Source organism: Drosophila mauritiana, chromosome 3R, assembly GCF_004382145.1.
Source record: "Drosophila mauritiana strain mau12 chromosome 3R, ASM438214v1, whole genome shotgun sequence".
In the NCBI taxonomy this organism is placed as follows: domain Eukaryota; kingdom Metazoa; phylum Arthropoda; class Insecta; order Diptera; family Drosophilidae; genus Drosophila; species Drosophila mauritiana.
In genome coordinates this window covers 20,930,110-20,949,221 of record NC_046670.1, presented here as the reverse complement: position 1 = coordinate 20,949,221, position 19,112 = coordinate 20,930,110, and the positions used below count along the sequence as shown (strand labels likewise).

Below are 19,112 nucleotides of genomic sequence, written 5' to 3'. Positions count from 1 at the left end.
GTGCATGCTTGTGGGGTCTTAAAATAAAACTCCCCCGCCCTTTTTGCCACCCAAACAACCCAAAAAAAAAAAAGAAACGGAGTCCACGTCCTCAAAATGTGTGAGATTGTGTGTGAGTCTGTGGTCTGTGGCATGACAACTGAACCTTCGACGCACTTGAAGCGGTTTTCCAATTAGCTCCGACATAGACGTCAGACCCTTGAAAACAACACCCTTAATCACGGGCCTATGCCGCCAGTATCGCCCCTACCACGTGTTAAAGTCTTGGATTTGTTTGCTCCCCCAGTTTTTCCCCTTTCACCGCCACCCCCTTTCCTTTCTTTCACTTTCATTTTATTTACGTGTCGTGCGTTTTTTGATTAATCGGCGCATGGCTTTGAAAATTCAAGCACGACGAGCCGGAAATTTGTGCCTCACAGAAATATGGCTACTTTGCCCCACCTTTAGCCCACCTCCCAATCATGGTCATAAAATAAAGAAAGCTTTAATTATATTTTCGGTCCGTTCTTTTTATTATTTATTTACACGGCGCTCCTTGGACTGGGTAACTGTTCGCAGGGGCGTTCTATTTCGGGACCTACTATTTGTGGCCGCCATTCTGTCTCACGATTCTGTTTTTACTCGTCTTGTTTGGTCTCCGCATGTCTTGTGCCCCCAGTTTCACACCGTCACTCACTAGACCCCTTCCTCCAACCGGGGTCATCCTAATGGCCGTGTCTTTGGATAAATGAGAGGAAGCCTTAAAAAACACTTAATGTTCGAATAAGAATAGAAATGGGCTTTCATCTATATCAATTTTCCACAGCCATTACCATTATGATAGCTCCTGCGTTAGATGATTCCAGACACCCGAATACGTGGTTTAACCCATTTCCTTATCTCTTTTGTGCTCGCCACAGATCGCGGTGGTAATGACAGCTCCGGCAATGAGGGCAACGCTGGCTATACGGATGGCCAGAATTCCGATCCGCAAAACAGTCCGCCCAGGGACAAGGACTACCTGCGCCTGCAGCAGATGCAGCAGCAGCAGTTGACCCCAGTGAGCTCAGTGGCTGCCAGCATGGGTAGCGGGAGCGTGATAACGCCCGCTCAAACGGAAAAGCGTTCACGATTGTTCCGAACTTCCAGCAATACTCCGGCAAACACAGGAAGTGGTGGCAACAGTGTCAGTGCCATTAGCGCATCGGGAGGCGGCAAGAGGAAGCACACCCTGAGCCTGAGTGCCGAGCCGAGATCCGTGCTAGAGACTTGCCTGTCGCCCACCAACGTGGAGCCACGCAAGCTGCTGCTCGACCAGTTGAGTCGCGTGTTCGCCGGCGAGGACAGCGCCATTCCGGAGGTGGTGACCATCATTAGCCCGCCGGAGGCGTTAGGCGGCAGTGCGCTGCTTGCCAAACTGGTCACGCTCTTTGCCAACTCCTTCAAGCCGGCCTTCGTGCCGCAGAACACTGCCGAGGTCAAGGCGGTGCTGCAGGCGCTCATGGCCAAGATCCAGAAGTAGTAAGTGTTTGCTTTCAAATGCAATTTTAATGCAAATATGCAATTTTAATGCATTTCCTCGCCCACGTTTAGTTGTAACTCCAACGCCAAGCCACCGCACACGGTGAAGGTGCTGTTGATTGGTGGAGATTGGCTGCAGGGAGCCACTCTGCGACACTACGTCGAACTGATGGGAGTGCGCCCTCCAGATTGGCTGAATCACCTGCGCTTCTACCTGGTGCCCGTCGGCGGCAGCTGCGGCAGCGTGGCCCGCCATCTCAGCCAGATGGATCAGGCGTACGCGGTGATGTTCGGTTCGGACAACTGGACGCAGCTGTGCGAACGGGCGGCAGCTACAGCGGCAGCGGTCAGTGCGGTGACCACAGTGAATGCCACCGCGCTGACAACCAACCTCGCGGATGCGGCGGGTGTTGCCAAGTCCGACATCGCAGAATTGGTGCAGCGTATTCAGCGATACCTGCTGGCGGCAGGACCCTGCACGCAGATACCCATTGCCGAAGCTATGGTTAACTACAAGGACGAGGACTCCTGCCAGATATTTGTGCCGTTTGTTAGTGTAAGTATATTGCCGAAGAAAATGGTTTCATAAGCCATAACACACTAATCACTATTGTTCCTTATATACAGGATGTTCGCATTGGTTATCTGGACGCCCAGGCCTCGCTGGATCTTGAAGAAAATGTAGCTGGCTCCAACGCGGTCGGCAGTGGACTGGGTTCTGGATCCGCTTCAAGCTCAGCCATCCCCATTGGCAGCCAGAGCTCGCCGAATGTGCACGGCGTAGTGTCTGGCTCGCCGCCCCAGCAGCAGACCTTGGGACGCATCTCACCGCCTCTGCAAACGCCACCGTCATCCGCATCCTCTCATCGGGAGAGAAATACCAGTGAATCCCTTAGTACGCCATCGTCGGTGCAGCAGCAGACTTTCAGTGGAGCTCTTGCGGCGGCCGAAGCAGTGGAACTGCAAGTTGACTATTGGCCCCTGGTGAGGCCGGGCGAAGGTCACGCCAAGGAGTCTAAGGGTGGCTTGTCCAAGGGTAGCGACGCTGGCGGCAAGAATAGCATTAAGAGTACGTTTAGGAACCTGCAGGTGTGGCGTCTGCCACAGCATGCACAGCAATTGGGTGATATGTTCAATGGACTGACTGTTAGTTTCGCCACCAAGGAAAAGAAGCAGAAGCAAAGTGAGTCCTTCCTACTTCGTGTTTAAAAGATTATCCTAAACCCACTGTCCCACCCTTTCAGTTATGCGCTTGGGCAAAAAGAAGGATAAGGAGCGTGATCTCGAGAAGGAGCAATGTGTGGAGGGCGTGGCCCGTTTGATTTGCTCACCGAAACAATCGCATCCAGTGCCACTGCGAGGTAAGAATATCCACTTTTTACTCAGTGAAGTGTTTGACTAATTTTCCCTTAACTTTGGCAGTGTACATTGATGGCACCGAGTGGACGGGAGTCAAGTTCTTCCAAGTATCGTCGCAATGGCAAACGCACGTCAAGAACTTTCCGATTGCGCTCATCGGCTGCACTCCCATGTCCTGTGCTGAATTATCCTAGTCATTTTAACCCCCGACCTCACACGGGACACTCCCAACTCCCACAAACAACACAGATATACGGACACAAAAACTGAAATGTGCTCGGAGCAAGGGAGCCAGTCACTTGCGCGGCAATAAATATTATAAAACTGAAAAGAATGATAATTTATTTATAACTAGTGTTTGTAAATTTTTAGTTAATAAACCGTTAGCCTGTAACGTTCATTTAAGTTCAGTTCATTTCCGCACGCAACTTGTGAATTTATCAGAGATACTTTCGACCCGCAACCAGACACATACAGACAAACAGACACTACTAGTTTAATGATATGCTTAACGTAATTATAAACTCGTCAGAGATGAACAACGCGTATCAAAATATCCTGTACAAGAAGTTCTAGAACTAAAACCAAACTTTGTAGTTACCGTTTCAAAAATTTCTATGGACACGTTGCTCTTGCCTGTTGGCATGTACTAGCATATATAATAAAATATATATATATTCTCTAACCGACAGTTCCCAAGCAATCGGGAGCATTAGGCCCCATGATCTCAAAATCGCCGCTCCCGTTTGGCCAACTATCAAATGAACCTAAAAGTACAGCAGCATACTAAACCTACTTGACAAAAATTTGACATTATACCCAAGCCCGTCGTCTATGTACTACCTAAATCAGAAAAATATCTGTGTGTGAAATTATATACAAAACATACTATATATAGTTACCTATCTTATCTACCATATATACAAAAACATGTGTACTACTCTTATTGTTGTGATTTTTGAAATTTCAAGGCAGCCCAGTCTTATTAGCGGATGTTGGAAAAGCGTAAATTTATACATGTATACATAAATTTATACACAGCTGGCTCTAAAGCAAAAGAAAGTTCGATATATCATTATTGTATATTATATTCTATTCCCCCTAAAATCGCATTCGTGTCCCCGTAGTAGTTGCGAACCGATTAAATAGGAAAACTCTGCGTGTTTCTCTCCCCGTTTGAACTGAATGATGAAATGGAGTTCGAGGTGCGTTGATTGCGTTGCGAAATGAAATATTGTAAGGCGTGTAATTTATAACTGTACTATTAAATATATTAAAGTTAACTACGAAATTATAAAGGTTTTTTTATTGAAAATATTTCGATGCACATATATCTAGGACCAGTGAACATGAATCACCTGCTTTGGCAGGCCGTTGACAAGAATGCAGCGCTCGTTGAGGCCCAGAGATCCGCTTATTCCACCCGGTGGCAGCAGAAACTCATCATCTGGGTAGCCCTTGGGTTGGGCAAACTCTTTTAAATTTTCGTTGCTGTGGCTGAGCGTGTCCATTGGCCAAACGGCTAGGTTACGAGATTTACCATGACGAGCCAGGACATAAAACTGCGTTAAGGCTGAAACATTAATATTGCCCATAAGACGACTAGCTTTTTCCACTCACCCGGTCCTGTGGGTCCACCAGGTAACCCACAATCAAAGCCCAATGGGCTCGGTGTCCATTTTTAACGCATGGCGCATGGTTTACATCGGCATCGTAGCTTTTGAAGTTATAATTGATTAAGGACAACTCATAGAAACAAGTTTAAGCTTAAGTGTAAGTGGTAATCAAAAAGAAACACGGCATTATTTTCCTTTAAAAGACATTTATAAACCTATTTAAATACAGCTTGTATAAATGCAGGTGATTGATTTAAAGCGAAACAAGACCCGCTAACCCACCCGCATGGGTGGCGAAACCAGGATGACTCCATCGCCTCTAACGAATAGCATGGGAATAGTGCGCTTGGCGGTCTTGTACACTTCCTCGTAGGTCTCCTCGTCAATCTCCACTGTGGTCACCGTCTCCTCCGCATCGCCCAGCACCATGTTCAAATGCTGATCAAAGGCCTGGATAAAGGTGTTTATTGAAATATTGCTGGGCAACAGCAAAAAGAGGCATCAACTCACATGAAGACGTCCTCGCAGTTCCCGCTCGTTGCGCATCTTTACGTACACCTTCTCATCCAAACTCAATCGGATGAGATCCAGAGGCTCCTTCACCGGCAAAATCACCTGACTGAGCTGCAAGTACGGAATATAGAGAAAATCCTTTTCGCTTTTATAGTTACACCTACCTGCTCTGTTTCGTCGGCCATTTAATTAAAATATTTGCACTTTTCGTTTACTTACTGACTGAAAATTGTATATTATTTTGCGAAACACAAAACGCTGTTTATAAGTTGTACCACTGAACAAACGCGAGTTTTACAACACTGCCAGACAACAGTGTGCTGTTAACCGTTTACAAGTGCTGTTGGGCGCCAACGGCTTTAAATGCAGGGGAATACCAAACTCAAACCGGGTTTAAACGGCAATATTTTTGGAAAAGGATACGGCACTAGTAGGCAGCCTCCGGCCTTTAAAAGTTCCTTAACTTTTTTGCAGTCCAGAGGACCTACATGCAACTGGCACGCAGCAGGTCCTGGCATATGCTTCCGGGTCAGTTCAAACAAATATTGAGCACTAAATAGTTCACCATTAAGGGTATACTCCTGGTAAATTGCATCCTTTAGGAGATCATCTGCCGTGGGACTGCCACCGAGCAACATGCTTAGGGCCACTAAGCCACAAGTAGGTCCCACCTTCCATACACATAATCGAATAACAAACTGAGAAGTCTTTATTGTTTTCTAACTCACCTGCACTATGCTGTTTATGGAGTAGTATTGACAGTGTTTCGGTGGTGTATATTGGCAGACGCGACTTAAATAGCATCCTTTCTGCACCTCAGGATACTCACATGCCCAACTGCACTCATCGGTGGTTATACTGTCTGCAACTGGACGTTCCTTTGTTGTAGAAGGTGTGCTAGGAGTGACTATCATGGGCGGTGGGGGAGGAGGTGGTGCCACAGTTGAAATCTTCGACATGGTATTTGATTAAATAAATAAATAGACTAAGCAAGTTAACAGACAATGGCCACAGCTGTTTTCGCAGACAAATATTAACAGTGCTGAGTTATCGATAAGCGATATTCTGTGCTCACCTGGTTGCAACTGTTTTACAGTGGGCACAAGTGAATTAAGCCCACATAAAAATATCAAAATCAGCTTATTTGACTTTTATTGTAAATTGTTCAAGTTTATTCTTTAAATTAAACCAAAGAGCATGAGAATTCATAAAATGAATCATTTGAAAAAAATAAATTCAAAATATACGCAATTTACATATATGTATTACCAAAAACAAGGAGCAATTTTACATGGAATACTATTCATAGTTATAGGATATATCGAGTAACGTTATTACTAAACAAAATTCACTCTCGAATGTTATGCATAAAGGAGTTTTGTGGAGCTCAGCCAATTACAATAGAGTAGCCAATTCGATGGTGCAGGAAATTATGTCGTAAATTACATTTAAAAAGTTATTCTTTTATTAAATTTACAATCACAAGATTTTTTGTTTGTTTAGAAGATACTCTGATGTTGTATTCTCAATGTTGCTGTTCTGTTGCAAAAGCCAGCAGCGGTTGCGTGCAAAATTTGACTAATACAATGGCAAAAATAGTACTAGGGAGATAGGCGGGCGGTCGGTCAGAAACATGAATTATTAAATACGAGTACACAGAGCATACTTATTCATTGAACGGTTACTTAGGTCGTAGGAAGTTGGGTATACTGGTTAAGCCTTTGCCAGAGGCCCGTAAGACTCAGCTGATGTTGATCTGAATCTGAACTTTGCATCCTATCAGTTAATTAATTACTATGCTGTTTTGCTGAAATTGTTTTACTTAATCATAGAACACCTTCCTCTATCGTCCTTTGTGTTGCTTGCTTCTCATGTTCATTATTATGTTGGAAATATTATTTAATAATATAGATTGTGTAATTATCCATTTTGCGTTGTTGTTACATTAGCACTGACAGTTGTCAGGATTGCCAGGACGATTGTTTTGCGAGCCCAAGGTAATCTGATCGGGGAAATCGTTGATAACTTCAGCCTGTGCGAAAGTACAAAGTTCGTTTTAGTATGGAAGATAACATTTAAATAGGATTTCTTACCTCCGCCTCCAACTCTAGCGCATTCTTGGCTATAACTTGAAACGCCATCTCCACGTTGATGCCCTCCTTGGCGGACGTTTCGTAGTAGGGTATATCGTTCTTAGATTGGCACCACTGCTGCGCTCGACGCGTGGACACCTGGCGGTTGTCCAAATCCACCTTATTGCCCAACACCACGAAGGGGAAGTGCTCAGGATCGCGTGGACTGGCCTGTATGAGGAACTCGTCGCGCCAGGAGTCGAGATTCTTGAACGAGTTGGGCGCCGTCACATCGTAGACAAGCACGCAGCAGTCGGCTCCGCGGTAAAATGCCACTCCAAGCGACTGGAAGCGTTCCTGACCAGCAGTGTCCCAGATCTGTCATTGAAATTATGCGAGTTAAGTCACTGAAATAGGAGTGTTGAAAGTTCATAGTGCTTACCTGCATTGTGACCACTCGGTCGTTGACCACCACCTCTTTCGTGCAGAAATCAGCTCCGATCGTGGCTTTGTATTGGTTGGAGAAGCGTTTGTTTACATACTGATTCATCAGCGAGGTCTTGCCCACACTGCTGTCGCCCAGAATGATGACTTTCAGCAGGGATTTCTTACGTCCGGACATTTCGATGCAGTGTGTGGCGTTGGCTTACTCGGGGTTATTTCTTTTGGTATTTGGCGCTGAAAACCACAGAATATTATTGATTGTGTGTTAAAAATACCATTGCGGTTTCCTCTAATTCGATTAAGGAGTGTAGGGGTGTGATGTGTTCTTTCCTAAGATAAATGAAAGTGAACTGCGCAAACCTCTAGAGTCTACACCTTTCATGGATTATCTATGTGTAAATGCCAATGAATGCCGTAATCTCTACCAGGACCTGACTGCTTTAATTCTCGAAGTGCAAGCCAGGCGCAGCTGTAAAATGTTTGTAATGACAAACAGTGGTGCTACGCCGTGCTGGGTGATAAACAAATCGGGTGAGTCACTCTGAGCAATCCGCAGTGTGTGATCGCTGTGTGAACGGGCGGTCAGTAGGGGAGGGAGGTGCCCGCATCGAGGCGATAAAGCGTGATCACTGCTGGCGCAGCGGAGAAAGTGCGCTGAGTACAGACAAAGACGAGGTCGAGCTAAAGAAGCGGGTCTGAAATACCAGGAAAAGTGCCTGGGAAAACGCCCATTTCCTCAAAGTCCTCGATGGCAGGGGGAGTCACTATGGTGCAATCGAAAATAGTGCGAAAGTCGACTCTCCAAGGGGAGATAAACTCCCCCGCCCCCTTTTTTTAGACCATGAACAACTTGTTTTTGTGCTCCACCATTACAACTACGCCACTAATTGCGTCGGTGTGCGTGGGTCTTTGTTGTGTACGTTTTTCGTGTGTGCGTGTGTATGTTTGATGTGGGGCTCCACTGGCATTTTCCATGCACTTTTCGCCTGCTGCGTAACACTCTTTTTTCCACTTTGCTTTGCTATTCGCTTAATTCTTTTTGTAGTGGCACTCACTTTGAACACTAGTGAACACTCCACGAGCTGTTTCTTTATGGGGCGCTTCGGTTTTACTAAAAAATATTCAATTAATTACGCAGTGAATTTTGTTGTTGTCTCGCTAGGAGAATCGCTCTCATCTCTACTGGTCAGTACTGGTTATCGATAGTGCAGTCGTGTTACAGCTATCGGTAGAAGTTGACTATCATTAGGGTGTCGTTAACCAACACTTTTTTGTGCCCAATTAACGAATTGTATCCTATTTTTGTTGAAATTATCACTGAAAAATATTGAACAGCCAGGAAAAACCGAAAGCTGCTGAACGCTGGTCACCTGAGCTTACAAAGGAGGCTATAATCGACATGGCCACGCTTCCGCCGCGCAAGAGTCAGACCCCTACGAGGATCTGCATCTCAAAGCAGCACCTGACGCCGCTCCAAACATTGCTCCAAATGGGATTTCCCAGGCATAGAGCGTGAGTTTTCTATGCATAGCGTATTGGCAGTAACCAGCTGCTCTAGGTTCCACCCAAGATATAGTGGCTATGCGTGAAAATGGCCCACTATGTGACTTTGTTTCAGAGAATCAGAGTATTGATTTTTTTGCTTACCTCTCTACACAGGGAGAAAGCTTTGGCTTCAACTGGGAATCGGGGTGTCCAGATTGCCTCGGATTGGTTGCTGGCACATGTCAACGATGGCACCCTGGACGAGTGCGCCCCCAGGGAATATATTATATATGCTTGTCCCACGGGTCCGTTTCTACAGCAGCTGGAGGAGTTCTGGGCCAAGTCGCGCCAAATGTGCGGTTGGAATGGAGCACACAACTACGTGCCTCACATAACCCTGGTTTCGTTTTTTAAAGTGAGCTTAAATTGGATTATACAGACCTAATTTATTCACTTAATCCAAATTACAGGCCCCCGACGAGTGCTCGCTGCAGCTGTCCAAGGCGCTCAAACAGGTGGTGGACATGACGGGCGCCTTGTTGGATCGCCCCCTCAAACTGGAGCCCTACATGAGCCAGAACTTCATGGGTTTTTTCGTGGCCGAGGAGGATGCCAACTATCTGAAACGACTGGCCCTGCAGTACGTGAAGGAGGTGTCCAACTCAAGTACGAATTATCCTTCTGTTGGTTGCACTCTCTTTGGGTTGTTTTGGTTTACCTTTCTCACGTTCTGTTCGATTCGGTTGATGGTTTTCCATTTTTCGGAGTGGCTTACACGGTTATGTTGTTCTCCTCTCTTCCTGCACACTAATACCCGGATATCTGGATAATCTGGGCTATGCTGCACAGTCATTAGCGATACGTATGAGCAGTTGGACGCCATTGTGGCCTGCTTTCCCTGGTGCGGTGCTGTCTCCTCGGGCACCCGCTGCATTCCGCGCAGCAGTCGATGTAAGCAATTAGCTAGAGCCATTAGTTTGCATAAAATCGTTTTTGATTCACCCAAAAGTACACTTTCTTATCACTCTATGCATGCGTTACTTGCACTGGTAGATAACTTACTAATCTACTCACCCTTTTTTCGAAATTCAACATGACGCTGCTAATTGTAGTTAATTATTAGTAAGCACTGTAAATAGCAAGGTGATCGATGTTTTTGGTTGCTACATATTTAATTTGTTTATACCCCGTTTTATTTGTTTGAAAAATATTTTAGTTTATTATTTAGATTAAGATTAGTTAAGATTAGTGTCACTAAATGTCGTTCTACAAAAATGTTTGATTATTAGAAGACCACAATTGTAGTTGATAAACCCGTGACGTTTGGTTTTGCCCAAAGATAACTTTAAGTGACCATAATGCCTTATCGAAAAACATCGATTCACCGTGTTAGATACGAAAGCATATAAGCAGCACCGCCTTCATTTCCATTCAGTAATCGTTTGTTCCGCCTAGCGAAAGGCCACTAATAGCTTCTAACTACCCGTAGCCATCTCACTCGAGCCACACGTTAAGAGCCTGCACCTGACGCTTGCCTACCAGTTCCCGCAGGCACAGTTTAATGCACTGAAAGCACTCGTGGAGACCTTAGACGCCGGCTGCGCCTCCAATTGGGAACTTCGTCTATATTCCCGCGATCCTCGGCTCGCCACCAAACAAGTTAGAGCTTCTTTTAATCGAACGAGGATGAGTTATAATTCCATTTTGTATTTTCCAGGTTCAAAAGGTAGTTTATCCACACAACCCGCACGAGACGGATGAACTGGAGCTCCGAATCGGCGACTACATCTATTTGAATACCGAGGTAGTAGACAGTTCGAGTGACGGTTGGGCCGAAGGCATATCCTGGTTGACCGGAAGCACCGGTCATTTGCCCGTCAATTACACCGAACGCACGGCGGAATCGGACGCCTGGACCCTGCATCGTGTGGTCCAGCTCTCCAAGAGCGTAGCTTCATCATTAACTTCCGCCGAGGACTTGGACATTGTGGACGGACGCAGTATATCAACGGAGCCCGAGGATCGTCAGAGTGAGTCGTATTTTGAATACAGTGATCCTGGATGGAGTTACTTACGTTTCATTTTACATTGCCTATCTCAACAGACACAGCACATCCCGATATAATTGAAGGCTCTTCGTTTGAGGAATCCGAACAGAGCGTGGAGAAGTATTTGAGACAGACTTTGAAGCCCTGCCTGGAACTGCCCTCAGTGCAATTGCTAAACAGCCACAACTTGACCCATCAGCATAACCCTAACACGCCTACGATCGAGATTACGACCAATATGTCTTCTTCCTCCACCTCCGCGTCCAAGCAACCGGTGGACGAGATCTTGGTGGAACCACAAGCAGCCCAGCCTCCGCGTCCAGATGACACACTTAGTGTACACTCGGACCACTCCTTGCATCCCGGATCTCTTGACGCCTCACATGCCAAGAACAGAAAGATCTACATTATGCGGCATGGCGAGCGTGTCGATTTTACTTTTGGAACGTGGATTCCATACTGCTTCGATGAGTTTGGAAATTACATGAGAAAGGACTTAAATATGCCGAAGACGTTGCCTCGTCGAAAGAACAGTCCGGAGGGCTGGCAGAATGATTCTCCGCTGACAAATGTGGGTGTCTATCAGGCCAATCTTATTGGTCAAGCTTTGCTGGAGGCTCAAGTGCAGATCGACCATGTTTACTGTTCGCCTTCGTATCGCTGCATTCAGACTTGTACCAGTGCGCTGGAAGGGCTGAAACTTACGGGTAAGCAAAAAATCAAGCTGGAGCCGGGCCTGTTTGAGTGGATGGCCTGGTATCCGAGCGGAGTACCCGACTGGCTCACTAAGAACGAGCTGACTGAGGCCAAGTACGACGTTGATTTGGATTATGAGCCGGTACAGCCATCGTCTGAGCTAACTGCTCGCCTAAAGGAGTCCACCGAGCAGTTTTATGAACGTAACCATGACGTTATCCTGCAGCTTTTGGAGCAGACAAGTAAATTTATCCAAACGTGGTTTTGAAAAATACTCTAATAGCTAATTTCTTTAATTCCAGCTGGAAATATTTTGGTTGTTGCCCATGCCACCACACTGGACACTTGTTCCCGTCAACTGACCGGCGGAGTTCCACGCAGTACGAACGAATTGCGCCAAGTCATCCACAAGATCCCCTACTGCAGCCTGGCAACGGTGGAACAGGTGGACGGCGTCTGGAAGCTGGTTGAACCCGAATGTCTTCCGGTGACGCACTCAAAGAATCCGCGGTTCGAGTGGAACGCCTTGTCGGCCACCTAGTGCCAGTGCTTAGAGCAGTTTCTGTGCAAGCATTGAGACTGAGACTCGACTCGATTGGGACGAACCTGGAGGTGAATCACACGCTGAAGGAACTTTACGTAAATTTTTTGTTCGCTTAGCTATATGAAATCCGTATTGATTTACTGTTTAGAAATTGGCGTCGCATTAAGTTGATTGTACTGCCATACAAATTGAAAGTAATTTAGATGTACACCTATGATGCAAACCGATGGAATGCGATTTTGCTGCGGTGTATAAACAATCTATCTATTATAATTGCACTGCTTATTGAGAAGCCAGCGCGACGGACTCATACTTTATTGCAATCAATGCGATCTATTGACTATATATTGAATATATACATTTATACCGTATGCCAGTAATTATACTAATTGAGCGCTAGCTCGCCGCTTTAGCCATAGACTAACTTGCCCTGTTACTAGCTTAGTTGTTAGATCGTTTGATTAGCCTTGCTGCGTAACGCAGTTTTTTGTAGCCATTTATCCAAGAGGCAGACTTTTCTTAGCAACTTGTTGAGACTACTCCATACGTAAAGCCCAAACATATATCGATATTATCGACTAGATTTAGTAGTACAAAACCATGTAACAACGCACAACATAATGGAACAATAAACAGTATACATTGAACACGTGTAATGCCAAAACATTGAGGTGTAAACTCCATTTCGCTTCCACGATCCCCAAGAGGAAAGACGGACGATAATTTTGCATTGTCTTGTGGGACTCAGAAGGGGTCGACCTTTATTTAATGCGCATAGAATTAGAATTAGTAATGTAATTGGTTTAGTTGTTAAATCTATAATATAATTGCTGAACATTTTACGTGAATTATATATCTGCATTTTGTATTGTATTGATTCGGTAATATATATCCCCATATATATGCTTGTCTTGTTTTAGTTTGTGTGTGTTTGATTTAAAGAGAAACCAGCAAGGCTGCGGCTACAACATCGATCGGTATATCCGAATACAATGGGTTTCAACATAGCGTTTACAATCTTTTCTGTTTCTCATTCAAAATAGATTACGGATCGCCGCTTAAGTATTTGAAGCATTAAATGGTATATTTAGTAAAAGACGCTCATCTCACGCGCGTTTTTGGAGAATTTTTAAGGGCTTAAAATTAATGCTGGAGATATAATAACTCATAACTCTGATTAAGCGAGCGGCCGCCAAGCTGGGCCGAACTCAAAAGCTAGCAGTAGCAGGAGGACGACGGCCATCAGGCCTGCCCTCAGCCAGGATCATCGCCTCGCCGCCGTCCTGTCCAATTGTTAGCACTGCACCTTGCCGAACTGGGCGCGACGCTCCTGGTACTCGCGGTACTCCTTGTAGTGCATCTGGATCTCCTGCGAACGGTAGCGCGTTAGCTTGATGGACTTCCTCGTCTCCGGAGTTATGGCAGCCCGATAGCCGCCCTTCCGCAGGAGTGAGTCAATGGTCTGCAGCTGGTCCCAGCCCTGTTCGGTAGCCACCTGCGGCAAATAGGTGGCTGTGCGTTTGCAGCCGCGTTCTGTGAGGAACTCGATGCGGATGCCATGGACGCCTAGCTGCCAGTCCAGGTGGCCCTGAGCCTCCTCGAAGTTCTGCAGGATTGAGACCGAGACAGTTAGCCGTGGCAACTCATCCCTAGAGATAGGTGCAAATCTAGAGTCCTTAAAGGCGCTGGTCAAGGCGTACTCCCGAAGACCATGGTGTAGTTCCATTGCACTAAAAGTACCAATGCAGCCACGCAGCCTCTTGTCGCGCCCAATCTTCCAGGTGACAAAGAGTGGGTAGGCGTCGTTGCTAAAGACCGGCACCGATGGACCATCGACGTTGTTCAGCTCACAGTCAAGCACCTCGAAGCAGAACAGGCACATGTCTGGCACAGCGACGCTCTTCATGCCATGGCCGTTGGAGAACCGTTGCGGCTGGTGCACCATCTGCTGGTGCTGGTACTCCGGATCTCCGTTGCTGGAGTGCGGCTGCTGCTGCTGGTAGTTGTTGTAGTGGGAGTTGGACATGCTGTTCCGTATCAGAACTGGTACACTAATTACGTTAGGTAGGTATATTAAGGTTACAACTAATGGCAGTGCACGTTGATGCTCTAAGTTCAATTAACACAACAGAACAGCCCCAGTAGGAGTTGCCACAGAAACGCTGCCGCCAGTCCTCTAATCGTCTTCTGAAAATCGGTGGTGGTGTTTAGAGCTGGGCTCGAATTCCAAGGCCTTGGCTTACCTGCTACTGCGTAAACTAGGTCACCTGCTGCCCTCCAGTCTGCGCTGACCTCTAGCCTCCGATTCCTGGCTCCCTGCTCGCTGATCCAGACCTCGTCCCCGTGTTCCTTGGCTGCCGTCCTGCTGCTAGTTAGCTCATAAGCACCTCATTGAATTGCGTCCGCTGATCCGCTGCTGCGTCTGCAAAGGATCGTGTGGGAGATTGACAATAGAGGAGGGTGCTCTTAAATGGATTTCCGTGTTAGTTCGCCCGAGCGATCTTCACCTTAGGTTTCACAACAGCCTCTATTGGAAAATTCGGGGAAGTGGGGAAAATCGGAGGAGAAAGTCCCCCTCCTCCTATCGCATTAATTGCTCTTTGTTCGCCCTGGCTGTTCCCCCCACCCCCCGCAATTATAAAGGGCTACGCGCCACACATGCACACGGCCCTTTGTCTTTGCTGACCTATCTAGGGGCCAGGGAGCACCGCAGGTACCCCTCAAGAACAATATTTTACCTTTTTTCAATGTAAACAAATTTTACACTTTTTTACGAGTTCAGTTGCGAACTAGAGATGGCTTAACGAGAATGAGGGCCCCTGGGTGTATATATCGATAATTGCGCATACCAATGCAGGCAGCTGCAGCGTGCTGTCCAACACTGCTTATCGATAACACCATTGTACATTGCCGTGTTTGTCTGAATATTGTTGAATTTCAATTGTTTTTGTTCAAATCAAAAGCAAAATGGCTTTGGCCAACGTGCTGCAGCTCAGCCAGATAGCTGGTCATGTCATCCTGTTTATCCTGTCGCTGTGCATCGTCGTGCCATTGTTTATAAACCTCGACCAATTCTGGTAAGTGCGCAGTTTCCCTTTGGTCCCCTGTAAATTATTAAATATCTATATTTTATTTTTCCCACAGTGGCCACTGCCTGCTCTTCACAACTGGCAAATGGCGGGAGGAGGACGGCATGTTCGATGTCCAGTGGGCTTCAAATGGCTTCTGCAACTTTCCCCTGATTACCGGGTTCTTCCTGCTAATCATTTCGGTGGTGCAGATATACAGGTATGTATCTTGTGAGTATTACTTGAATTTTTTGATATCTAAAAAGTGAATTTCTTTTTCAAATAGATACGCCCGCATGAAGGAGGAGGCCTCGTTTATAGCTCTGTTCATCGATGTCGTTCTGGGAATCTGGATGCTGGCCATGTCCATTTTGTCGGCTATTTTCATCACACTGGGCTTCATTGTCTGGTGCGATCGCATGACCGAGAGATTCCCATCCTGTGCCATTTCCGCCGGTCAGAACATTATCCACGGCGATACGGAGAAAATTAACACCTCCGGATTTTACATTGAAATGGGAACCACTCAGGTAAGATGGCACAAAAAACAAAATACCATAAACTCATCTGTTTAATATATTTCTGAAGCAATTCTGAATGTTTGTCTACGTATACGTAATATCTTATCTTTTTATGTAAAACCAAAAATTCAGTTGTGCTTGGGAAATTAAGTTAATTAACTCTTTTGACAACTTCTATTGATTTTGTTATAGTTTGGTGCATGGGGTTCATTCGCAATTTCCGTTGGCATCGGCGTCATCGCACTACTGAAACTGATCGACAACCACCAGGTGCGCAACATCAAGGTTTCCATGTACTTGGAGCGACAGCGGTTGGTGAATCAGCAGCAGTACGACGGCAGGTCAACCCCGCCGATCGTTTCGAACGCATCCTCTGACTCGGAACAAAACAAATAGTTGACGTTTGTGACCAACCAGCAGTTTGTAATTCTCTACGTATTTCTCATCATGTGCGTTATAATCATTGTATGTCATTTGGTCCTCGTCCTTGTCATTGAGGCAGACAGCCGGCAACACACATTATCTTTGTAGTGAAGCAAACTAATGATATTAGTCCTATGTATTAAGCCAACATACGTGATATGTATAGTATATATATATGTATTTAATTAAATATTCCATGTTACAAATATAATAAAACCAAATTATTAATATTACTGAAAGAATTCATTCATAAATGGTTTAGATACTTACGTATTGGGGATCTTCCCCATCAATCCCAAGCCCTCGAAATGAAACAATCAAAGCAACATGTTATGTCAGTTACATTTATTTTGCAGTTATCTTCTGTGTTGTGTGTGTTTTCTTGTTGATGTCATTCGAATCTGTCGTAATGTCAAACGGATTTGGGTTTGGATTTCACGTTTGCATTGCAACAAAATGTTCTTATAGACTTTAAAGCGACGCTATTGTACATTTAATATTAAATTCCGTATTTGCTTGCGTAGTCTGTTACAATTCAATTAAAAATTTCTTGATCGCACGGCATTTAGCCCCTGATCGCTGTATTTTTGCGTCTAAATTCAATCTTTGCCTGCACCGAGTTTGTTTCTTAAATGTGGAGCAAAAATGGTGGAGATTTACTTTTGGTATAGAGAAAAATAGTTACTTGTACATTTACGGGCTTTGCAGCTGAATCTCATCGATACTGTATCTGCATCTACGACTGCTTGGAGTTTGGTATCGGTTTTCTGTTTTTCTGTTTTCTGGCATTCATGAAACAATTTCCTGGGATCTTACAATTAACACTACATCAATGTATGTACTATAATTAGTATTTTTAGTTTTTGCGTTTTTTTTTTGTTTTATGGGTAATCATGTTTTGGATTTCTTTGAATAGCATATTATTTAAACTTACATTCTATTTTTGGTTTTTTCAGTGTTTTGTGTGTTTTCATATTTTGTTTTTCATTATTAGGTTTTGGTTTTTCATTTTGTTTTTAAATACATTCAAAAAACATAACGCAAGGGTGTAAAAAACGATGTGCAGTGTTTCCTTGTTGCGGTTTCTCTTTGTACGAAATGAGGCGATAATAACCAAATCTCCTGCGGGCTGCGATTCAATTTGCTGGGGGCTAATCGATCCAGTGAACGCCAATTTTGGAAGGCGTGCTGGAGGATGGTCCGGATGACGACGCCGCGTCGCCATGGACGCCGGAGGCTACGCAATCTGGGATGATAGTGGGTCGAATCGTAAAGCAAAATCATAGGTTTTTCTTAATGGTCAAATATAAAAATTGGCTCTGGCGCATGTTTCGTTCAATCCATTGCATAGCCCACGACTGGTGGCGTCGGGCGCGCCCTCCGATCTCTGCCGGATTTGGCTAGAGACGTATGTCACGGAAATCGGTCGAGTGTGCTCCGATTAACCCCTGGCACTGAGCCCCTTAATCGCAGCCGGAGGTGATTTGCCGAACGCAAAGGGTGGTGGTGTTTGGTTTGGTTTCGTGTTTGTGTTAAGATCAAACTCCCACCCAGCCGCCCCATACCCCACCCCCACAAGTCCGCATGCGGATTCGCAGGGGGCGAGACCAGGGACGGATTGGGCTTGGATTTGGATTTTGGTGAGCACTGCCATGCGATTTCCGTGACCTTTCCATGGCAGTGCGTGTCTGATGGATTGCGGGAAGAACTCTGGTCTGTTCGTGGACGTGTGCCTCTCGGTGTGACCTTGTTTGGGCGGCGGACCCGCAGCCGAGTGCGTCCCGCGCTCAATGGTTTATCCGGTTTTTGATGCCGGATCCGGCTATTCCCGCACCCAACTGGGCCACGCCGTCGCTTCGTGTAGTGTGCCAGGGATGGGTTGAGTGCGCAGGCGAATAGCCGCTGGGGCAAGGGATCCGCACTCGACCCTTCCCTGGCCGGCGATACTCAACTGCTCCTGGTACTAGCACTACATAAATACATAGTTGGTAGTACCATGAGGCGTGTGGTGTGTCGTTCACATAAGACGTAATGTAAAATTAGTTATAAAACTTTCAAAAATTGTTTTCTTTATAAGCGTTTTAAAGTTGAAATTGTAGTTTTTCGGATTTTGTGTCTCCTCTGTACTCTTCTCATTCCTCTAGGCGGATTTGATATCCAAAATAAGTTGGTTGTTTTTGGTTTTTTCTTTCATTTTTTGTTTCTTGTTTTAGACAAATGCAGGTGAAATACTTGCGATGCCATTGCCTACGCTCGAAAAATGCATTTTCCTATTTCTCGTGGTTTTTCACTTTCTTCTTTCTTTTGGTGGACGCACAGCAGCGGAGAAAATTCATACCAATTGCACAATCCAAAGGTGTTTTTCCCATTTAATTCAATGGCGCACAGAACGAGCTAGGCGCGCCTGTGGATTCCAATTTATTCGTCCCAATTAGTAGTTAGCCAACTATGCAATTTGCAGCTTTTTCCCCACTCAAAAGTTTCAATATCGCGTTTCGATCCACAACATAAAAAAGTTTCGTATAAATTTTCCCGCATCTGCTGTACGTCTGTATCTTGACCTGGCTGGGTTTTTTTGTTATCCTTTTCCCGTTGGTTTCGGAACACTAGGGTTCGCTGGAACACAACATTATTTAGCTACTTGGTAATACATAGCTTTACTTTTTCGATTTCATTTTGTTTGTCGTAGTTCGGGTGTGCTTACTTGGTTTTACGCGATTTCATTTAGTTATAACAAACAATTTTCAACAATTTTGTACTTTTTGTTTTGTTTTCTTGGGTTTCTCTAGCTTTAGCTTTACTCCTTCTTTTCGTTTTCTGTTT

General features: G+C 45.4%; 7 protein-coding genes across 12 annotated transcripts in view; 3 read left to right on the top strand and 4 right to left on the bottom strand.

The window, feature by feature from the left end:
* Positions 1–3,259, top strand: part of LOC117142969 (phosphofurin acidic cluster sorting protein 2) — a 33,652-nt gene extending 30,393 nt beyond the window's left edge. For all 3 annotated transcript variants that reach the window (XM_033307316.1, XM_033307315.1, XM_033307317.1), the window contains 5 exons: positions 900–1,500; positions 1,573–2,056; positions 2,128–2,683; positions 2,745–2,861; positions 2,923–3,259. In XM_033307316.1, coding sequence (XP_033163207.1) covers positions 900–1,500; positions 1,573–2,056; positions 2,128–2,683; positions 2,745–2,861; positions 2,923–3,053 — 1,889 coding nt within the window. In that variant the 3' untranslated portion in view covers positions 3,054–3,259. The remainder of the gene's footprint in view (positions 1–899; positions 1,501–1,572; positions 2,057–2,127; positions 2,684–2,744; positions 2,862–2,922) is intronic.
* Positions 3,260–4,132: 873 nt separating this feature from the next.
* LOC117142974 (UPF0692 protein CG33108) lies at positions 4,133–6,008 on the bottom strand. The gene is made up of 4 exons (XM_033307324.1): positions 5,717–6,008; positions 5,412–5,659; positions 4,480–4,576; positions 4,133–4,421 (listed from the first exon to the last, which is right to left on the bottom strand). Exons 1-4 carry the CDS (start codon positions 5,945–5,947, stop codon positions 4,194–4,196), a joined length of 804 nt encoding a protein of 267 aa, XP_033163215.1. The 5' UTR covers positions 5,948–6,008; the 3' UTR covers positions 4,133–4,193.
* LOC117142975 (U6 snRNA-associated Sm-like protein LSm3) lies at positions 4,665–5,292 on the bottom strand. Its single transcript, XM_033307325.1, has 3 exons — positions 5,153–5,292; positions 4,986–5,099; positions 4,665–4,925 (listed from the first exon to the last, which is right to left on the bottom strand). Exons 1-3 carry the CDS (start codon positions 5,171–5,173, stop codon positions 4,749–4,751), a joined length of 312 nt encoding a protein of 103 aa, XP_033163216.1. The 5' UTR covers positions 5,174–5,292; the 3' UTR covers positions 4,665–4,748.
* Positions 6,009–6,232: 224 nt separating the features above from the next.
* LOC117146121 (ras-related protein Rab-7a) lies at positions 6,233–8,677 on the bottom strand. The gene is made up of 4 exons (XM_033312118.1): positions 8,560–8,677; positions 7,503–7,738; positions 7,082–7,438; positions 6,233–7,020 (listed from the first exon to the last, which is right to left on the bottom strand). Exons 2-4 carry the CDS (start codon positions 7,680–7,682, stop codon positions 6,934–6,936), a joined length of 624 nt encoding a protein of 207 aa, XP_033168009.1. The 5' UTR covers positions 7,683–7,738; positions 8,560–8,677; the 3' UTR covers positions 6,233–6,933.
* A 13-nt stretch (positions 8,678–8,690) lies between these two features.
* On the top strand, positions 8,691–13,128 carry LOC117146118 (protein UBASH3A homolog). 2 transcript variants are annotated; one of them, XM_033312111.1, is made up of 8 exons: positions 8,691–9,016; positions 9,164–9,404; positions 9,460–9,655; positions 9,839–9,940; positions 10,479–10,648; positions 10,707–11,019; positions 11,094–11,975; positions 12,036–13,128. In XM_033312111.1, the coding sequence occupies exons 1-8, from the start codon at positions 8,904–8,906 to the stop codon at positions 12,272–12,274; spliced, it is 2,256 nt and encodes a 751-aa protein (XP_033168002.1). In that variant the 5' UTR covers positions 8,691–8,903; the 3' UTR covers positions 12,275–13,128. The 2 variants fall into 2 exon arrangements, with proteins under 2 accessions (XP_033168002.1, XP_033168003.1); XM_033312112.1 differs by lacking the exon at positions 9,839–9,940 and having other exon boundaries at positions 8,732–9,016.
* On the bottom strand, positions 13,001–15,119 carry LOC117146119 (uncharacterized protein CG5902). 3 transcript variants are annotated; one of them, XM_033312113.1, is made up of 3 exons: positions 15,016–15,119; positions 14,521–14,699; positions 13,001–14,464 (listed from the first exon to the last, which is right to left on the bottom strand). In XM_033312113.1, the coding sequence occupies exon 3, from the start codon at positions 14,301–14,303 to the stop codon at positions 13,572–13,574; it is 732 nt and encodes a 243-aa protein (XP_033168004.1). In that variant the 5' UTR covers positions 14,304–14,464; positions 14,521–14,699; positions 15,016–15,119; the 3' UTR covers positions 13,001–13,571. The 3 variants fall into 3 exon arrangements, with proteins under 3 accessions (XP_033168004.1, XP_033168007.1, XP_033168005.1); XM_033312116.1 differs by having other exon boundaries at positions 13,001–14,461; XM_033312114.1 differs by lacking the exon at positions 15,016–15,119 and adding an exon at positions 14,785–14,952.
* Positions 15,120–15,158: 39 nt separating this feature from the next.
* LOC117146120 (transmembrane protein 179) lies at positions 15,159–16,519 on the top strand. The gene is made up of 4 exons (XM_033312117.1): positions 15,159–15,354; positions 15,422–15,565; positions 15,632–15,875; positions 16,059–16,519. The coding sequence occupies exons 1-4, from the start codon at positions 15,245–15,247 to the stop codon at positions 16,260–16,262; spliced, it is 702 nt and encodes a 233-aa protein (XP_033168008.1). The 5' UTR covers positions 15,159–15,244; the 3' UTR covers positions 16,263–16,519.
* The last annotated feature ends 2,593 nt before the right edge of the window (positions 16,520–19,112 follow it).

Excerpts from the sequence above, each read along its gene's own strand:
- LOC117146118 (XM_033312111.1), top strand. The coding sequence starts at position 8,904 with ATGGCCACGCTTCCGCCGCGCAAGAGTCAGACCCCTACGAGGATCTGC. Across the intron at positions 9,017-9,163 it reads GGATTTCCCAGGCATAGAGC|GGAGAAAGCTTTGGCTTCAA; the intron begins GTGAGTTTTCTA and ends CTCTCTACACAG. Across the intron at positions 11,976-12,035 it reads GCAGCTTTTGGAGCAGACAA|CTGGAAATATTTTGGTTGTT; the intron begins GTAAATTTATCC and ends CTTTAATTCCAG.
- LOC117142975 (XM_033307325.1), bottom strand. The coding sequence starts at position 5,173 with ATGGCCGACGAAACAGAGCAG. Across the intron at positions 5,100-5,152 it reads TGGCCGACGAAACAGAGCAG|CTCAGTCAGGTGATTTTGCC; the intron begins GTAGGTGTAACT and ends CCGTACTTGCAG. Across the intron at positions 4,926-4,985 it reads AACTGCGAGGACGTCTTCAT|GCCTTTGATCAGCATTTGAA; the intron begins GTGAGTTGATGC and ends ACCTTTATCCAG.
- LOC117146120 (XM_033312117.1), top strand. The coding sequence starts at position 15,245 with ATGGCTTTGGCCAACGTGCTGCAGCTCAGCCAGATAGCTGGTCATGTC. Across the intron at positions 15,355-15,421 it reads ATAAACCTCGACCAATTCTG|TGGCCACTGCCTGCTCTTCA; the intron begins GTAAGTGCGCAG and ends TTTTTCCCACAG. Across the intron at positions 15,566-15,631 it reads TCGGTGGTGCAGATATACAG|ATACGCCCGCATGAAGGAGG; the intron begins GTATGTATCTTG and ends TTTTTCAAATAG.
- LOC117146119 (XM_033312113.1), bottom strand. The coding sequence starts at position 14,303 with ATGTCCAACTCCCACTACAACAACTACCAGCAGCAGCAGCCGCACTCC.
- LOC117146121 (XM_033312118.1), bottom strand. The coding sequence starts at position 7,682 with ATGTCCGGACGTAAGAAATCCCTGCTGAAAGTCATCATTCTGGGCGAC. Across the intron at positions 7,439-7,502 it reads ACCGAGTGGTCACAATGCAG|ATCTGGGACACTGCTGGTCA; the intron begins GTAAGCACTATG and ends TTTCAATGACAG. Across the intron at positions 7,021-7,081 it reads CGCTAGAGTTGGAGGCGGAG|GCTGAAGTTATCAACGATTT; the intron begins GTAAGAAATCCT and ends ACTTTCGCACAG.
- LOC117142974 (XM_033307324.1), bottom strand. The coding sequence starts at position 5,947 with ATGTCGAAGATTTCAACTGTGGCACCACCTCCTCCCCCACCGCCCATG. Across the intron at positions 4,577-5,411 it reads GGAGGCTGCCTACTAGTGCC|CTACGATGCCGATGTAAACC; the intron begins GTATCCTTTTCC and ends TAACTTCAAAAG. Across the intron at positions 4,422-4,479 it reads TGGTGGACCCACAGGACCGG|TTTTATGTCCTGGCTCGTCA; the intron begins GTGAGTGGAAAA and ends GCCTTAACGCAG.